This window comes from Cydia amplana, chromosome Z, assembly GCF_948474715.1.
Source record: "Cydia amplana chromosome Z, ilCydAmpl1.1, whole genome shotgun sequence".
Taxonomy (NCBI): domain Eukaryota; kingdom Metazoa; phylum Arthropoda; class Insecta; order Lepidoptera; family Tortricidae; genus Cydia; species Cydia amplana.
In genome coordinates, this window is record NC_086096.1 from 3,823,394 (window position 1) to 3,843,701 (window position 20,308).

Below are 20,308 nucleotides of genomic sequence, written 5' to 3' on the forward strand. Positions count from 1 at the left end.
TTTGGCCGAAGGGTGGCAAGTTCCGGCGGTTCCGCGGCCGGCTCCCTGACTTCCAAATTCAGGGGCGTAGGTATAGCCAAGGGGGCAGTGGCTCTGGGCAGCAGGCTGCAGGGTGCGACGAAACAGGGTTTTTACTTATATGAGATACATTATTATCACTTAATGGGGCGACGAATCTAACTGGCCCCGGTAGCCAAATTTATAAAATACGCCTCTGCTCGCAATGCCGCCGTGGTCGGACCGCGGGGCGTGTTCGTCGTCCGCCGTAAGCTCGTCACGTGTGATCGGAGAGAATGCACTCGCTATGGAAAATGGCCAGGAGATGATCATACTAGGTAACGTAGTCATCCGTGTTGATCCCGATGGACGTGGAGCCGCCGTGGTCGGGCCGCGGGGCGTGTTCGTCGTTCGCCGTAAGCACGTCACGTGTGATCGGAGAGAATGCACTCGCTATGGAAAATGGCCAGGAGATGATCATACAGGTAACGTAGTCATCCGTGTTGATCCCGATGGACGTGGAGCCGCCGTGGTCGGGCCGCGGGGTGTGTTCGTCGTTCGCCGTAAGCACGTCACGTGTGATCGGAGAGAATGCACTCGCTATGGAAAATGGCTAGGAGATGATCATACTAACGTAGTCATCCGTATTGATCCCGATGGACGTGCAGCCGCCGTGGTCGGGCCGGGGTGCTTGATTGTCGTTCGCCGTTAGCACGATGTCGTCGCAATGGAGGAGAAATATCTGGAAACAGTGAATGGTTAGGTTAAATTAAATTCATCTGAATTAGTAGTTATTTTCGACTGTTATTTGTGTTATTGTAAAACAGCTCGATGTGTGAAACCTGCTGCGTTGGCCGCCCGCTGTCAATGGACACGAGTGTGCCTACACACAATTTATTAAAAATTTTAACAATTTTATTTGGAAAATTTTGACAAGTAGGTGTAATCCGTATAACCTACTTTAGGATTTAGACGATGAGTCTAAATTTTGTACAAGGGTTCTTGAGCCCCGACCGCGATTCCACGGATCTTCTTCACGTACCACGGGTACCGCTGTCTCATATTGGCGAGTGTCTTCTATGTCTTGTAGTAGGTATAAAGTAAGTCTCACCTTGTAAAATGGCACTTGAGCCCCGTCCGCGATCCCCTGGATCTCCTTCACGTACCACGGGTACCGCTGTCTCATATTAGCGAGTGTCTTTTCGTACGCAGCGCGCCCCGCCTCTGTGGCGTACTCTTGCTCGAACGGCAGCATTTCGAAGTGACGCTTCACGAAGGCTTGGATAATAGATGAGAAGGTACGACCCTGGAAAATATTAATTGGTAAACAATGGATCAAATGTTAATAACGTCTTGATCTCCGGTTGACGCCGTACAGTCAGCAGCAGAAGTTCCTAAGCGTGTGTTCAAAATGATCTTGATGCGACTTTATCGTTAATAAAATAAGAACGTGTCAAGGTAATTTTGAACACCTCGCCCGCTTAGCAACTTCTGCTGCTGACTGTACCCATGAGTCACGTTCTTAAGACAAGTAATGTTGTCTTCGTGCTGTCTCACGTCACACACAATGTGATGCTGAATGCAGCGTAAAGGGACAGGACGGGCACCGAGCATCACCGCTTGACCGTGGTCAGAGGTACAGTCATCTGCAATAATATGTTACACAACTAACGCCGCAAAAATTTGTGACGCGCTCTTTGCGCTACAGATAAGATCGTGGCAGATATTAGCGGCGTTCGTTGTATAACATATGAATGCAGGTGACTGTGTGTGTGCACACTTGTGTTACCTGGTCGAAGCCGACTTCGTAGTGCGAGCCGTGGAGGTACAGGACGGGCACAGCGTTCCGCCGGCCGAGCTCCACCGCCTCCGCTCCATTCGCTCCTGTAACATGAAATAAACAAGTTTAAACTAGGTCCGTCGGTCAAAACCATTTGTCTAGACTCTATAGGTACAATGACGCTAACGCTGAAATTTAAAATTTTAATTTATATATACTTAAATAAATATTTAAATATACTGGGAGACCGATCCGAGCTTGCTCGGAAAACATATAAACCCTATTTTTTAGCATTAAAAAAGGATAAGATTGACTCTTGACGTGTCTTATTATTGAATACCCTTTTTCCAATGCTAAAAAAAACTAAGTATGTAAGGGTGGTATTCCATCTTTCCAATATCTTTGTTTGTCCAACCAAACGTATCTAGAATGGATCTCGTACGTGTCGTCTCTTGTGAATATCTTGAAGTTCGAATACGGCAGTGTGTCTCGAGCCTTGACTAACGATAACGACTCCACGTGTGCGACAACGTGATCTCCTTTCATTGTCATGATAATTTTAGATGAGTTTAACTGAAACGGTCAAATTAACATAAGGGCTAAGTATAACCGAGAAAATAGAAGTTGCGTAAAATGGCCCTACTTTGCTCCAAAACTGGCTCCACTTTAAGGAAATTGTGAATATTTATCGAACTGTTCATTATTTAAATATTCAGACAAATTGAATATGAAGAAGAACATCTCATGTGGCATATTTTATCGGTACCTTAATCAACTTTATTAAATGTTGTTTTATATAAAAAGAAGCTCTGAATAAGGGGCACAAGATACTCAATGTTGGGAGTATTTTTGCTCCTACCTATAGTTTACTTAGGGGTGCAAAATTACCCTATTTGCGCCCAATTAATAGGCCCCGCCAAGAAAAAAGAGATTAATTTTATGACTAAAGTAGCAATTAAAATGAATTAGTAGCGGCGGTGGTGGCCGAGTGGATATGACGCCCGACTTTCAATCCGGAGGTCGCGGGTTCAAATCCTGGCTCGTACCAATGAGTTTTTCGGAACTTATGTACGAAATATCATTTGATATTTACCACTAGCTTTTCGGTGAAGGAAAACATCGTGAGGAAACCTGCATACATTTGCGAAGAAATTCAAAGGTGTATGTGAAGTCCCCAATCCGCATTGGGCTAGCGTGGGGTGGGGTGGGGCTATAGTTAGCCCGAGCCCTCTCGCGCATGAGAGGAGGCCTGTGCCCAGCAGTGGGACGTATATAGGCTCAAATTATTATTATTATTTAGCAATTAAAAAAATAAATATAATTTCGGTTATCTGAGTATATAAATAATAATAAAGAAATATTATGTTTGAATATATTAGACGTTTGTGCTGGCTGAAGCTAGAACCCTGAATTTTCATTGACATATAGGGCTTAATATGCTTTAGATATATTCTCAAAAACATTAAATCTGAACTCGTAGTTTAAGAATTATTGTACGTCAAAGTTCCTTAGTTTCGACACTGACACATTCACTCACTCACCTACGATCATCATAATTCTAAGATACTTCTAGCATACCCACAAACTTCAAATTTTAAACATAAGTAGTTTTCAGCTTATCAAGCCAAAGAAAACCTAAAAATATTGAAATATCAATCACGTTTTAAAGATCTAAGAACTGTATAAGTAAGTTTGTAATCCCATATAAATATATGCTATTATACGAAGTTACTGTTGCAGTTCCTACAAATAGTAGGTAATGTAAAGGTACATTACGATGTACGATGTGAGTATGAATGAAGATGTGTTTAGTTATGATATGTGTATATGTCGCAGTAAGATAGATAAAGCCGTTATATAGTTATAACCCTAGGGATATAATTATATGTCGTAACATAGTTATACGAAAGCGATTCATTACTATCTTACTAGGAATATAACTATAATACGTCTTTAGTTTAGTGATATATAGTTATATCCCTAGGGATATAGTTATATGCCGTATAGTACGTATTATAATCATATTCCTAGTAAGATAGTAATATCTTACTAGGAATATGATTATAATACGGTATTTGACTAAACTAATGTGGTTAAATGGTTATAAATCTGCCAGGGAATCAATGAAAACAGTAAGTATATTCGTTTTTATTTTTATTACAAAATCAACTTTGTTGGTTGCAATTAGTTGTAATATTTTTAGCAATATTACGTAAAAGAGATGAGATCCCATCAAAAACATTACATGTAAAAAGGTGCACGTCACGCAACGCTTCTACTACAAAAGTTTTGAGATGTAATGTGAAACCAAGTCGGTTATTTTAATCAGTGCCAGGGGGTGTTAAAACCGTATCAATAAGATATCTTTAATTTGTAATACATATAATGACTTGGCAATCGCACATAATGCTTTACTCGTACCGTACTCGTCAATATTTATGTGTAATGCTCAAACTTCAATTAGCGCTAGCGTTATGTTCAATTAGAATTATTTTTAATAGGTGACGATGATCCGTATGTCATTATGCAACCGTGCGATGGCCAAGTCATTATACGTATTAAAAATTAAAGATATCTTATTGATACGGTTTTGGCACTGTTTAAAATATACGACTTGGTTTCACATTAAATCTCATAACTTTTTTGTAGTAGAAGCGTTGCGAGACTTGCACCTTTTTAGGGGAAGTCCGGGCATAGTGAACACCTTTACAACGTGAGAAAATTGAGGAAAACTCATAAAGGCATTGAAAACTGTTGCAAAAACATGAATCATTTCTATCAGAATAAGGCCATTGTTATAACAATATTAGTTAGTAGAAAAAAGTCAGTGAAAAACTTTTTTGCGCCAAGAAATCGCTCTTTAATAAAACTGTTAAAAATAGGTACGATAAACAGGATAAAGAATAGACAAAGACTAAACTTCCAACAACATTTGCCGTAGAAATTGTGATTTTAAAGTTTAAACTTAATGATTTATGTAGGCACGTATAATGTTTTAAATTCAAGTTACTGAAAAACAATTTTTGTGACACACTTTTATAGCTGACTGTAATTATTCTCATTTGCATGTCTATCAATTAGGTACCGTCAAACGGGGTGAATGGGGACAAAACTTTAAATGTCATTTACCTGACAATTTCTTAAAATATGTGTACACAAATTATATAATTCGATTGAAAATAGTTGCAGATTTTGTATGAATTTGTTTGTTTGGTTTGTTTGTGTTTTGTATTTGTGTAGGAATTTTCTAAGAAATTATCAGGTAAATCACATTTCATGTTTTGTTCCTGTTCACCCCAGCCGTCCCTAATTCACCCCGGTTGACGGGACCTCTTGACACTTTGGAATTAACTACAAATAGTAGTAGTAGTAGTAGTAATCACTTTATTGCACACAACACAGGTTTACATGATATTTACAGAAATAAAGGTACAAAGGCGAACTTATCCCTGTAAGGGATCTCTTCCAGCTAACCTTCGAGTAGATGAGGGGAGAATTCAAATTAGATAGACAAACTTACGGAATGCACAGTAACATTTAGTAAAAATTAGATGTACTTGCGTTTTTTCACCGAGGAGGTCCATATGCTACCTTCCGACGCATCATCAGATCAGCTTCATGTTAGCATAATGCTCTAATTATCGTTTGTCCTAATCTGTCATTTTGACTTATGTAGGTATTTAAATATAAGAAAGGGTTAAAACATAAAGTAACTAGAAAAGGCTCGGAAAGTTTTATGAATAAGGGGGATAGTATTTAAAGAGAAATACAATTTTATAAAGGGTGTTTATTATGTTATTAAGGGTGTGAATATATAAGGGGTGTTTTTGTAAACACCCCTTCTTTTAACTCATAATTTTTTGGCGCAGACAATTATTACATTTTATAACACTTTGAGTGAGTCTCTTCGTAGTCGCTTTCCTCTAGAAAGCGGGAAAACGCGGGGATCGGCTACGAGCGTAGCGCTACGAAAACGTTGGCAGTATGTTAAAGTGCCAAAACTCACCACTATACTCCGGCATATTAAAAATCCAAAGGGCAAACTTCGTGTTCGACTTATGACCTTTGGCGGCGCGGGCGCTCCGGTGTCGGGCGCGGCGGAGTTGGGACTGCGCGTGAGTCGATAATAACACGGTATTAAAGGTAAGCTGCGCACCGGCGTAGAAATTATTAACTGACGGCTTGTCAGCCTTATTGCGATGATGTAAGGTACATCAATGATCAGCCTATTAGTACAATGTTAAGGCTGCAGATGGCGCGCACCAGACTTGAGACGAAAGTGGAGGAGCCGTGTGACATCGCCTTTTCATACAAATGTAGTTCTGATTTTCCGGATATTAACATTATTGAAAACATTTTGACACAATTTGTTGTACATCTTAACCACAGGTATGCTATGCCCCTACGTTAGATATTTTTGAATTTTTAATTATTATAAGAGTTAGCAGCATTTAAAAATTTGTATGAAATCTGTTTTTCGCTACGAATTTTTTCAATAATCAAAAACACAATAAAGTTCAAACCTAAGGGGCATAGCTATGGTTAATATACATCAAATTATGTAAAAAAACATAATAAATGAAAATAATCTCAATATCCGGAGAGGAAAATGGGGATAAAGAAGCGGCCGTCCCCTTTTCTCTTAAGTTAGGATAGCGTCACTGTTAATCTCCATAATCGAAATCCGTATGAGGACAATGAACTGACAATAGTTCATTAAGAGCTTCTACATTTTGAGATGAAAATCTCATTTTCCGAAAAAAGTGACTAGACATGTTCTTTCCGTGTACCCTTCGTGTAAGGCCCGAGTGGACGCTCGAAGCGGAGCGTTCGGCGGGGCGTGCAGCGTGGCGTCGGGGTCAGGAGTAATTTGAGCAGCGTGCACTAAGGCCGCTCCTATACGTTTGCATTTGTTTAACATGCACGCCGCACGCCCCGCCCCGTTGCACGCCCAACTCGAGCGTCCACTCAGGCCTTACACTTCATCTACCTATTCTCTTTGCTACACTAGGCCAGACCGGACGCCAACTTTGCATCTGTGGTTTCCTTTTTATAATTATTTTCGGAAGACTAGATGGCTCTAAAAATGCTAAAATGTATTTATGTTTCCTTAAACGATGCACAAATGGGCAATAAAAAGCAAGTTACAAATAAAATCAACTAAGTTTACAAGTCTGTGCATCGTTTATTTATCAGATTGTCATCAAATTTTAACATTTGTCATTGACCAAAAGCTTTACGATGGATTCATATGGACACATCGCTTAATATGATAATTTATGGGCATTTTCGGGTTTTCCCAATGTCAATTAATATATAATTATTCACTATAACGTGTCAAGCCATTTCCGTCAATAGAAAAAAGCGGCAAATTCATTAATGAAAGTCTTTTTTTGAATTTTTTTTCATGAAATTATTAAGTTAAGCATAGTAGTGTCCAGAAACCTAACCCACTTCATGTGCAATTTGTAACGCAGTGAAAAAATTCTAGAGATTCAAGAAAGAATATTTGGTATAGTATAAGATAAGATGAGATAAAATTTATTTCATTGAAAAATATCCAATAAAAATTAAAACAATCATAATACGCTTAAATAGATACTTAAATATTATAAAATTTATAAACGTACAATCATGGTTTAGAAAAGTAAACATAAAACAAAAGATCTTGCAAGCAAAAATTGTAACTGGCTTTTACTAACATATTTTACATCAATACCTAAACTAAGTAACTTAATACCTTAGATAGGCATTTCGTGTTAATAGAGGTCAATGTAGTGTATGGATGGTAGGCAATGCGAAAGAAGTTTAAGGTACATGCAGTGTTGTGAATAACGCTTATTTTTAGACTTAAAGACTCGAGCCCTCAAGACTCGTAAGTCTTGAAGACTCGACTATATTTGAGAATTGTATTTATTTATTGTACGCGTATGGATGTAAGAAATCGTCTTTGCCGCCTTTGAGGCGTTAAGCCTCGAGCGTCTTAAGGGTTCGAGTCTTTAAGCCTCAAAATGAGCGTTATTCACAACACTAGGTACATGCAATTATTTTGTGCCACCCTGTATATTTTGGATCTTGACAGCGCTCTAGTCATTGCCACGATGTGAAATATGCGATCTAACGCAGCGAAGAATTTCTAGAGATTCAAAAAAGGATCCTTTGCTATGGTTTGGGATGGTATGGAAGGCAAAGTTAAAGAAATGTAAGGTACAATAATTTTGCGCCATCCTGTATATTTAGGACCTTGACAGCGCTCTAGTTATTGCCACGATGTGAAACATGCGATCTAACGCAGCGAAGAATTTCTAGAGATTTTCATACTTATTCATAAACATTTTATAACACAATATTGCTCGGAAAATGTATTAAAACTCAAAAATGCGCGTTTTCCCGGATATAAGACCTAGCTAGATCGATTTTTCGTCCCCGAAAACCCCCATATAGCAAATTTAATCGAAATCGTTATAGCAAAGCTCGGTCTTCCAGATATTAACACTAGCAATATGACACGACGTCTATGATAAACACACATGTCATGAAATTATATATCAAGCCCAGTGCAGCCGTTGGGACGATATCTCAGGTTTCCCCGTACCTATTATTAAATTAATTATCTTATTCTATTAAATTAATTATCTTATTCTAGGGATTCCCAAACGGTCCTAGGATCCCTTAGGAACTCTAATAAGGTTCGCTTGTCACTTTATAGGGTTCGCGGACACACAGGTAACAGGTAACGGCACTAACGGAAAATGAACCTGGACAAAGAGGTTCGCAGTCATCTATGTAATAGGGTATTTTCCTACTAGTCAAATCAGCTTCTTTTTTAGAACTGTCAAAACGATTTGCTAATATGGAATTTATATGAAACATTACATCGTGACGTCACGGTCAACTCACCTACTTTTTATATTTCTATCCGATTTATTAAATAGAACTTGTATTTAAAAATAACTGTCTGTAACGTTATTCTAGTAATTATCTGATGCTTTATTTCATGCATGGTGTGAAATAATTTATTTTATACAGGGTGCTTCCTGTAACAGGAGCAATAAATTAAACTAAAGGTTGTACTCCTCAAACTGACCAACATTTGTTCAGCAACTTTTTATGAATCCTTTAGACTTTCTCTTTTTCATACAAAATAAATATTGCCTTCAATGTACGCTGACATCGGTGTGTTTGACGTTGCTTGTTATTGTCACGCTTTAAACAGTTTAAACATAACAAAATTTGCAATACATTGCGTCTTGGAATAAACTTTAAAGTGTAATAAAAATCGAAACATGAGTTATTTTCATAAGTTGCTAAACAAATGTTGGTCAGTTTGAGGAGTACAGCCTACAGTTTAATTTATTGCCCCTGTTACAGGAAGCACCCTGTATACAGTCAAATACCCTATTTAATTGACCCCTTGGCTTGAGAAACACTGCTTTGAAGCGTTGTCATGCGTATCTCGAGACAACGAACGTAGACAGACACAAGTTATTGGGGCGACATCCGATACCGAAAGCATAGATTAGTATATGTTATTACTGACCGAAAGCGGACATACCTACCTGTACCACTGCAACTGGCAATTTGTTCCCTTGTTTACAATTAATAAATAATAATTGTCGTAATTTAATGTTGAACTTACTTGGATAAGAAGTTTGATGTATCCTATCTACTTACAATTCACTTCTCTTCATTTTATTTTAATCATCATCAATCAATACATATTATAAAACAAAGTCCCCTGCGTAAATCCGTTGCGTAGTTTTAAAGATCTAAGCATACATAGGGACCGACAGACAGCGGGAAGCGACTTTGTTTTATACTAGAGAAGATCCCAGTGGGTCGAAGTGTATCTGCAGGGGCCCCCGAAAAATTAAGTCTACAAATGGATCCTTGTATAAATACCAGGTGTGGCCTATAACACGAGCAAAAAATTAAATTATAGCCTGTACTCCTCAAATTGACCAAAGTTTTTTCAGCGACTTAAAAAAAACGTGTACTTTGAAGTTTATTCTAAGACGCAATGTATTGCGAATTTTGTTATGTTTAAAGCGTGACAAGCAACGTCAATTACACTCATGACAGCGTACCTACATTGAAGATAATATTTAATTTGTATGAAAAATAGGAAGTCCTCATAATTTTTAAGTCGCAGAACATGTTTTGATCAGTTTGAGGAGTACAGCCTACAGTTTAATTTTTTGCTCGTGTGGCCACACCCGGTATAGATTTTTTTGACGAAAAAAGGTAAATAAAGTGTTAAAATGAGAACAATCGTGACTGCCTATACGGTGCCTAGTGCCCTGGAATCTAGAGCCTAGATAAATTCAAATTTCCGACCTTGTACACGTTTCCTATAAACGTATTCCCGATGGTTGACTAGCACCGGCGATTCTAATTCAGAGTTTCGCTAAAAGTTTACTATAAAAAGGCTTAATTTCTTTTCAGCAGAAGTAAAGATGTTCGCCATTTTATCGTCTTTCATCACGTATTTCACGTAATGTTATTTAAGAGAGGGGCTAAGCAAAATTGTAGTTTTTTTCATAATTTTAACACAGCCTTTTTGGCCTCAAGGAAATTAGACTATATTTGCAGGTCCAATCAAATTATAAAAAGGTAAAAATTGAATCGTTAAAAAAAATCACGAAGACATGTCTGTTTCATTTATTTTCAGTTATATGTCGTTACCCTGCATACAGTAGCAGGCATACGCGGTGATATGGCTGTGAATAGAGCCTCCAACTGTGTATTCCCATTTGTCCCTACCCATGCATGAGGCGGGGAAAAATGGAAATAATTTACTTATATGAAAACACTTATTGCCCGATGGGAGCGCCATGTTTCGGATTTTCAGTGGCACAATACTACTACTATTATGCTGGCAACAGACATCGAAACTTTCGAAAGTCATCAAATGTCACCGATGTATACAAGACGAAAAGATTTCGCCATAAACGAATTTACCACAAAAATGCAAAAAAATTAACCCATTAAACCCATTGTTGTAGTTAACTGAATAACATCCCTGTTACTACAGGTATAGTGCTGTCACGAGCCCGGATCTGCGCAAGCGCAAGTGCGCACGACACCGCCACAGCAGTGATCGATGGTCTACGCCTGTTGTCATTGATTTATCTTGTTTACAGATCGCATGTAAACAGATATAAATCATTATTTCGGAAATTATGATTTTTCGCATTATTTTGCACTTGCAGCAAAAACCTATTTTTGATTAGGATAGGATAGTCGGCTTTCCCGCCTCCCTCCATCGTATCCATCTCTAGTATGTACATTGTACAGTCAGCAAAACTATTACTACTATTATATTATACTGCAACATAATGCTGAGGCAAGCTCCTATTTAACATTCGTGAATATTTCTCCCTTAGATGTACAACTCAATTTATTAGTTTATAAATAAGTCTAAATTTAAGATTTATCTGTAAAAATGTGTAGCACTGTTAACAGTGTTAACTCTGCCATTTCATGTGATGTTGAATAAAAAAATTCTGTCTGTGTTTATTAGCTTAGCCACCCTATATACATACAAATAGCAGGGGTATGCAGGGGTGATGCTATTGCTGATAGTATTAGATAGATTAGATTAGATAGATAGATAGAATAAGATGAAGCAGAGAAAATACGATGGCAAAGGATTGTATTGTTCACTATATAGCGTATTATTAATTACATAATTACGTAATCAATGCCCTAGTCAGGGTGACCTAATTTGACAGATTTGACATATAGTCTCGGTGCCCGCGGCGACACATCTGGCGTCCGGCACTGCCAAGGTTGCCGTATATTGTAATTAATTAGGTAAAGGGTCTGTCGGATTACGTGTATAAGTATTGAAATGTTAAACTTGAATATTAAATAGGTAATTGATTTTTTTATCTTAATGAGTGGGTAACTAAAAATGTCAGTAAAGTCGTCTCGGTAGTTACTAGTTACAGTAGTGTCTTGGCCCCCCTTTTGAGGGGGTGCGAGGGGGCTCTTCCCAGTGTTGTGAATAACGCTTATTTTTAGGCTTAAAGACTCGAGTCTTCAAGACTCGTAAGTCTTGACGTTATTCACAACACTAGCTCTTCCGCATTCCTGCTGCGGAGCCTGGTTCGGGTCGCGCCCCATCCTTGTAGGGCGGTCTCGTCTCGGTAGTGACAACGTTACTAAGGGCTTATGTAGCCGATGCGAGAACTCGCATGCGAGTTTCATTACAATCATTACATTTTTTTTGCGGCGGGTTTTGATCGGTCGGTTGAATTGGACGTAACCAACAGTCCGTAATGTAACTAAAATCGCATGCGAGTTCACGCCGTCTAAATTAGCCCTAAGGCTGCGCCTGCGTTTCGACCTCATTGCATTTGTTTTCCTCGTTCAGTGTGCAGTGATTGTATTGGTTCTTAAAAACACGTCCCTCGCAACGCATCCTCGCACATCTGAGGGCCTACCGCGAACCACGTTCGACGTGTTGCCTCTCTGTCGCACATGTAAATTCATACGTAAGTGTGGTAGGGAGGCAATACGTCGAACGTGGTTCGCGGTAGGCCCACTGGTCGCAGCCTAGGGTTGACCATAGCAAAAAGTCGATCCAGCTTTGCCATTCACTATCGGGAACGTTCGTTTTCCAGTATACCTACTATTAGGCAAGCAGGTAAACAAGAAATAACAAAGAATTTAATTATTTATAATTATCAAGAGAGAAAGGTGGGGTTTGTGTGGGTGAAGATTTTATTTATAGTTCTATAAAATAGCAACGATAAGTTGCGAACAAGAAAACTAAATAGAAAATCATTTTCTCACATCTAATCAGTTCTCAAGGGGACACAGAAGAGATTTCTCCTCAAAAGCACAATCTAATAAATATGTACTAGGTATTTCTCAGTTATAATTCTAGATTTCTGGAGTCCTAATAGATAAGATAACGATCGCCAGTTGTCCCACCGTTGTCCGGCGTGTTCAGACACTCAAAACGATATTAGACTGTCAGTTGTTCTCGGAACTGTCAACTTTTTGTTCTAACTGACAGGCTGATGTCGTCCGGCGGACTGATAAACCATACTACTCTTTGGATAAACCCTTTAAAGCCTAGTTACCTATTTCATGGCTTAGGTTTGCATTTTGTGTTTGCGTCACTTAATTCATTGTGCATATAAAGTGATCCAACAAGGTAAATCCCAATAACAAACCACAAAGTGACTGGCAGCATTACACACTGATAACCGCGATCTATCTAATACCTTTAAACGAGCAATTCTTGTATATTTATTTATTTATTTATAGTTACCTATATATATTTCGGGGATCTCGGAAACGGCTCAAACGATTTCGATGAAATTTACTATATAGGGGGTTTGGGGGCGAAAAATCGATAAAGATAAAGATAAAGATATATTTATTTGCAAAAATGTAGTGATAGACATAGGTAGTGATAGGGTAGTGGTAGTGGTAGGTAGGTGATAGTGGTAGACATCTATTTAGCTAGGTCATATCTCTGAGAAAACGCGCATTTTTGAGTTTTTATTGTTTTCCGGGCAAAGCTCGGTCTCCCAGATATTCTCTACATAAATAAACACCCAAATTAAACAGACTGGTACCCGTTTGACTAATTGCCATAGGCCCTTCCACGAAAGTGACCTAGAACGGTGGTCATTTTAGGATTAGGTACGAGAACATCCGGTTTCTTTACTAGTGTATCTCTATCGCAAAATTTACCATATTGTATGTTCCGAGAAACTCACCATAGCCTGTTTTTAGGGTTCCGTAGCCAAATGGCAAAAAACGGAACCCTTATAGATTCGTCATGTCTGTCTGTCTGTCCGTCTGTCCGTCCGTATGTCACAGTCACTTTTCTCCGAAACTATAAGAACTATACTGTTGAAACTTTGGCTGTGAACCGCATTAAGATTTTCATACAAAAATAGAAAAAAAACAAAAAAATTTTGGGGTTCCCCATACTTAGAACTGAAACTCAAAATTTTTTTTTCATCAGACCCATACGTGTGGGGTATCTATGGATAGGTCTTCAAAAATGATATTGAGGTTTCTAATATCATTTTTTTCTAAACTGAATAGTTTGCGCGAGAGACACTTCCAAAGTGGTACATTACCATGTAAACTTCCACCGAAAATTGGTTTGAACGAGATCTAGTAAGTAGTTTTTTTTAATACGTCATAAATCGCCTAAATACGGAACCCTTCATGGGCGAGTCCGACTCGCACTTGGCCGCTTTTTAACTATGAAGTACCTACTGCCTTTGTTTCTTGCATAGAAAATGTATGACGTGGTACTTTATAGTTAATAAAATAGTATAAGTAAGAAACTAACAGTAACTAATATAGCCTGTCGCTAAGGCGATAATAATAATATTAATAATTGAAGGCTACTTGCGTGATTGAGTTAAAATAATTATTATGATTAAATCATTTCAGGCGCATTGTCATCTTGAATTATGAAGGAATTATGAAAGTAATATTACTTAGATCGTGAGCGATTATCATTGAAATCAAGGCGTTATAGGAAATATTAATTGATAATTGATCGATTATTTACATTGTAAGGCTATGGGTTTGAGGCATCCTACTTTGTTTACAAGACCTGGGGGCCTAGCTAAGATGACAATCGTTAATACGAGTAGATAACGCCAATCGAAACTAAACTCATGTATGGAAATAGTCACGTGACATTTTCTATCTAGTACAATCAATATTAGTGGCTCGTGATTCTGAGTAGCAACCTAAAATTTCTATAGGAACCTAAAGTTTAGACTTACATCATGTACCTAAATAAACTAATAAAAACATGCCGCAATATCTAAGAAATGCATCTTCCTCATAATATCATAGAGCATGCATTTCCAATAGTAATTACGATGTGGTTACAATTTTACAATATCGTGCAAAAAACGCTCACGACTCGCAACAATAGGTATAATGTGACCACAGGCTACGATTATAACTTGTTTGAACGAAGATAAACAAAGGTACAACCTCTGATGTTTAAACGAGATTTTATGTACTTTTATATTGTAATATCTGGGACCGAGCGAAGCTCGGAAAACATATAAAAACTCAAAAATTATTCAGAGATAAAACCTAGCTAGATCGATTTTTCGCCCCAAAAACCCCCGTATTGCAAATTTCATCGAAATCGTTAGAGCCGTTCCCGAGAACCCCGAAATATAAATATATACATACACTTACATATAAATAAATATATACATAAAAAAAACATTTGCTCGTTTAAAGTTATGAGATTATTAATACCATAATGGTGAAAGACAAGAAAAAGTTCTCAGACCCGATCATAAGGAACTCGAGTCATTTGAGTCTAAATATAAGAACTTTTGCAATTGTTTGTAAAAAAATTAAGAGTTCTCTGAATAGGACTCAAGTCCCTACAGGAGACTCGGGTATCTAATAAGTTGAAAAGAACTTGAGAGTCTGAAAAACTGAGTCGAGTCTTGAAGTACCTAGAGGACTCAAAGGACTCGAGTCCTAAACCAACACTATTTACGAATTGTCGGTTAACATGTATACCATGATAAGTTACCAGCCCTAGTAGCACGGTCGCATTTTTATCGTTTATCACCATGCCTGTCACGTTCTAACAAGTATGTAAGTGCGAAAGTGACGGGCATAGTGATAGTCGATAAAAAATTAACCGTGCTGAGCCCGCAGGTGTTTTACGGTCTTTTATTTTCAACGAATTGCTCCAATGATACACGGTTTATTAACGGGGTTTGACAGTCAATAATATTGATTGTCGACTAAATAAAATACCGTCAAACGTTAACGCACATCCATCAACGATTTGCGGCATAAATCAATACCTACGCGGAAATATGACAAAGGGTAATTTAGTGCGGTTGGTCACTTTGGTCAGTAAATATTGTAAATAACTATAATGAGCCAGCGGCGGTAACTCTGATCGCGATAGTGAGAAGGGACAAGTTATGAGAAGGCAGCGGATCTGACGGGCTACCGCGAAAACCGTTTTTCGCAAATTGCGGGGATCATTCTCTTTTACTCCAATTAAGGCGTAATTAGAGTGACAGAGAAAAATGCCCGCAATTTGCGAATTTCGATTTTCGCGATTATAGCCCTGGCTGCGTAGCCAATGTGCCAATCGCTAACGCTGTAGCGATCGAAACGCAACTTTCACTGTCTTACTAATATAGAAGAGAAATAGAGAGACACAAAGCGATTCGATGGCGAAGCGATAGCAATTGTCACCTTGGCTAAGCCGCCTGTTCCCCTAGTGTAAATTTCATGCGATGGCGTGACGTGACGTAGGTGACACTACGCAAACTAGTGTCATTTTGTATGGGATTTTGAGTTTCCAAAACGTCCCGCTTAGCGGTGTCCAAAATCCCATACAAAAATAGACAACGGAAACGCGAACGCTCGTTACGCTATCGAATGAAATTTGCATTAGGGGTTCTGTAGGGCAAAGATGGCCGGCTCTTTATCATTTGTCACCATGGCTGTCACGTTCTAACAAATATGTAAGTGCGAAAGTGACGCATGGCATGACAGGTGATAAAAATGCGACTATGATAGTTGGTCTGGAAGGGACAACGAAATAAATACTCTATAATGTGAGGTGTAGCTAAAGACACAGCAAAGAGCCGATAATATAGATTCCCGCGCTGCGCTTGCTACTTGCGTATGACCTTGTGCACGGGCTAGTGCACCCGTTTATACCAGCTACTGGAAGGGACCACGAAATACCCTGCAAAACTAGTCAAACTTGAGATTTATGCATGAATTATTTATTTTTACAAGCTTTTATTAAATTCCGTTTCACCTGTCCCGTTGTCTGTCTGTAATCAAATCTTGAGAGTTAAATTTGATCCACTTCCCGGTTTCCAATGAAGCGGAAAATTGTATACATATGTAAGTCGGGTGACGATTGACGATGCAATATTATGGCACCATCGAGCTGATCTGATGATGGCGACAGGAGGTGGTCATTGGAACTCTGTGATAAAACAACGCAACCTAACTGTGTTTGTTACAATTCTCTCGATGAGTGTTAGTTGCCTGTGGAAAGAAAATCATAAAAGCTCGTATCAAAATAACCGAAGTGTCAAAACTGAAATTGAACTTTATGCATAAGCACGTAGGTCTATGTTGCTCTGTGGTCTGTGACCGATTAATGCGTCTTTGGCGTTGGACCTGCGGTGCGGATATATCGGTCATTGGCGTCCAAAAGGTTAACCTACTGAGATAGTCGCAGTTGATCATAAAAACCAGTCCTCCTAGTGTTGGTAGGAACTTGAGTCTTTTGAGACTTTTGCAGAACTCAACTCTGCGCTAAAAAACTTCCGAGTCGAGTCCTTCGTGAGTTTGTTTAAGCCAGCGGTTCTCAATCTTTTTTTTTGACGGAACCCTTTTGGAATGCGAAATACTTGATGGAACCCTACAATAAAACAATAGTTTTTAGAAGTGTATTTTTGAAGTGAAAACTTATTTTGGTGGCGCTGGGCACTTTTTGAGGTGGGGAAAAAATGATAAACTCGAGACAGCGTAAGGCGATCACGTGACCGTAACTACCGTGAGGATCGTAAGGGGCGTAAGGTTTCCCAACAAACAATTAAGCGACACTTAGCACTTATTTTATCACCTAAAGACATAGAATGGCTGTAGAATAGCGACGTATTCTAAGCTTACAGGCTCTGGTGACATCAAGGTCTTTAAGAGGTCCATGTATAGCTTTAAGATCCACAGTAGCCGCTTTGGCCGCTATAACGCATCTTAAGCCGTTAGTGTTATAGCCCAAAGTGAATTCTACCACCTTAGTATCTACAGGGTGCTTCCTGTAACAGGAGCAATAAATTAAACTGTAGTCTGCACTCCTCAAACTGACCAACATTTGTTCAGCAACTTTTGAAAATAACTCATGTTTTGATTTTTATTACACTCTCAAGTTTATTCTAAGACGCAATGTATTGCAAATTTTGTTATGTTTAAAGCGTGACAAGCAATGTCAAACACACTGATGTCAGCGTACATTGAAGGCAATATTTATTTTGTATGAAAAAGAGGAAGTCTAAAGGATTCATAATTTTTAAAAGTTGCTGAACAAATGTTGGTCAGATTGAGGAGTACAGCCTTTAGTTTAATTTATTGCTCCTGTTACAGGAAGCACCCTGTATATGAGTAATAAGCAGCTGCAATTTTCACTTAAGGTTCTTAACAGGCGATAAAAAGTCTTTTATAGCTCTGTGTATTGCAATCGCTACTTTACTCTCTTGTATCACTTACAGTCGAAAAGAGAAGTTATGAGTCACCATTATAGATCATGAAGTCGCAGATGAGCGTTATTCAATACCTTAGTACATCTTTTACTGTTATTAGAGTCTTACTTACAACCTAAGCCTATAGCGTCATGTTAAGATGACCGATGAATCAATAAGCAAAACAAAAACTATTAATTAAAACGTAAATACTCAATAAAAATCGATACTTTTACTCAATATTTACCTAATGTTAGTATTGTTATACTTAAAACCAGACTTCACGTATATTGAGTAATTTTTCGAAAATTAAATACGGTGGACCACAAATAAAAAAATATTATATTCAGATAAATATGCAAAGGATCAGAGGCCCTTTAAAATTTTGTTAGTAATACATATAGTTATTGACAGTGTAATTAATTTCGCCATCATAAATCCCCAGATAACACCGGCATCAGTGAATTAAAATAATTATTTGCTTTTAATTATCCGCCATTACATTTCACTTCAAGCTGTCCCAGGCAAGCTTACGAATAATAAAACAAAATGGAAACATCTGCAACCAAAGCAGATAGGGCTAAGGAAAAAATGTGCAATTACCTTCTTGAGTGTTACAAATATTGACTTTAAATGCTAATATACCATCTAAAGCTGAAAGTATCATCTATATGGCCCTACACTACTACTCAAATAGTTAGTAGTCCCTTATTTGGCACCCTTTTAAATCCTAAGTAGTTAATCAACGCTATTATGGCACTACTTTAGCGCCTTTCTATCTCTTATTTCATCCTATAACTCTATTGTAGCGCCGTTTTACAACTCAAGGTGTTAAAATTTGTGCCCAATCCGGGGGTATTACGGAGTTATAGCCGGCTATAACTCCTATTTTTAGAACATCAATAGAACCTCTGGAGTAAACAAACGCTTATGTAGATCTCTTATAACCCTTATATTTAGCGCCTAATGTTAGTTGGGTTACATGGCTACTCATAATCGGGGAGCGGTGCTCGGGCCCGGCGCCCCGGCGCGGAGGCGGGCAGCCTCGCCTCGGTAGGTAGGGTGCCGCGCTTCAATAGGATAGGTTTGGTTAGGTTAGGTTCATTTAGATGGCGTTTAAATCAATAAAGAATAACTCAATGTTATTTGACATTTATGTTGCGGACTCCTTTTCAAGACTCTTTACCTATGTTCAAATAATTTGACGTTGTCATGGCAAATGAAAAAGTGTGATCTTATTTGAGAATGATAATAATATATAAAAAATAAATAAATAAATAGATTACCTCCGCTAAACGAATGTATCGTGTTACCGGGCGTCGGTAACATAGTGAGGTGAGTTTTCACTTCTATCGGCACTCCCGGAGTGCAACCGTTGTTGCTTGTTATTTATATACAAGAATTTCTCGTTTAAAGGTATAAATAAGATTATTATTGATTTATTTAGAGTAAGCAAGATACTATTACTGAATCGCGATTAGAAAGGGATTGAGATAGCTGTCAATCCATATTGATTTTGGCGTAAGTGTATGGAAATCTGTTATTTCTAATCCCTTTCTGATCGCGGTATGATAATACTGCTGGACGTAATTTGCGTCACAGAGGGTTTATGGTCATGTGTAGGGTTTGCACGACGGATCTGAAAATTCTGAAATATATGCGAAGATCCGCGGATCCGGAATCAGATCCGGATAATTTCATACATTTCGGATCCGGATTGCAAACCCTAGTCATGTGTAGTTAAGAAGTAGGGCCACTTACACCATCCCACTAACCCGGGGTTAACCGGTTAAACCGTTAACCCAGTGTAAAATTGTACTGGTAACCATGGTAACTGTAGGTTTATCCGGTTAACCCCGGATTAGCGATTGGTGCAAGTGGCCCTTATGCTGACGTAGTAGACGCTAATTGTACCTACATAATTATCTCAGTCACTACTTCATCAGGTATATGAATAACCTATTTTCGGAATATCGCACAATAGCGCTACTTGCGTAACTAACAAAGGAGCTTGTTGTATAGCCATTAAGGTTGAAATTCGATCGGTCGTGTAACAGCTTTTCGTTTACAAGGACGTTATGACATCTCAGACATCTGAATAGGGCTCTTAGTTAGCGTCATGTTTAGTCTTTATCAATGTACCTACGTTGAAAGTAAGTATTTTTACAATGGTGCGAAACAAGCGTAAACAGGCCATAGATATATTATGTCATATAGGTTAATTCGTCAATATAATAACTGGTCTGAGTCTGGCCACCTTACAGTAAAATTGAATTATATTCACCTACTAGTG

At 38.3% G+C, this 20,308-nt stretch overlaps 1 protein-coding gene across 3 annotated transcripts in view; it reads right to left on the reverse strand.

Moving 5' to 3' along the window:
* The window catches only part of LOC134660909 (beta-alanyl-dopamine/carcinine hydrolase), a 55,978-nt gene that overhangs the window by 3,505 nt on the left and 32,165 nt on the right, over positions 1-20,308 (reverse strand). For 2 of the 3 annotated variants that reach the window (XM_063516784.1, XM_063516782.1), the window contains exons 2-4: positions 1,787-1,881; positions 1,109-1,303; positions 632-739 (exon numbers count right to left, since the gene is read on the reverse strand). In XM_063516784.1, coding sequence (XP_063372854.1) covers positions 632-739; positions 1,109-1,303; positions 1,787-1,881 — 398 coding nt within the window. Of the gene's footprint in view, positions 1-631; positions 740-1,108; positions 1,304-1,786; positions 1,882-5,783; positions 5,899-20,308 lie in introns of those variants that run through there. The other variant, XM_063516783.1, reaches the window with a different exon arrangement.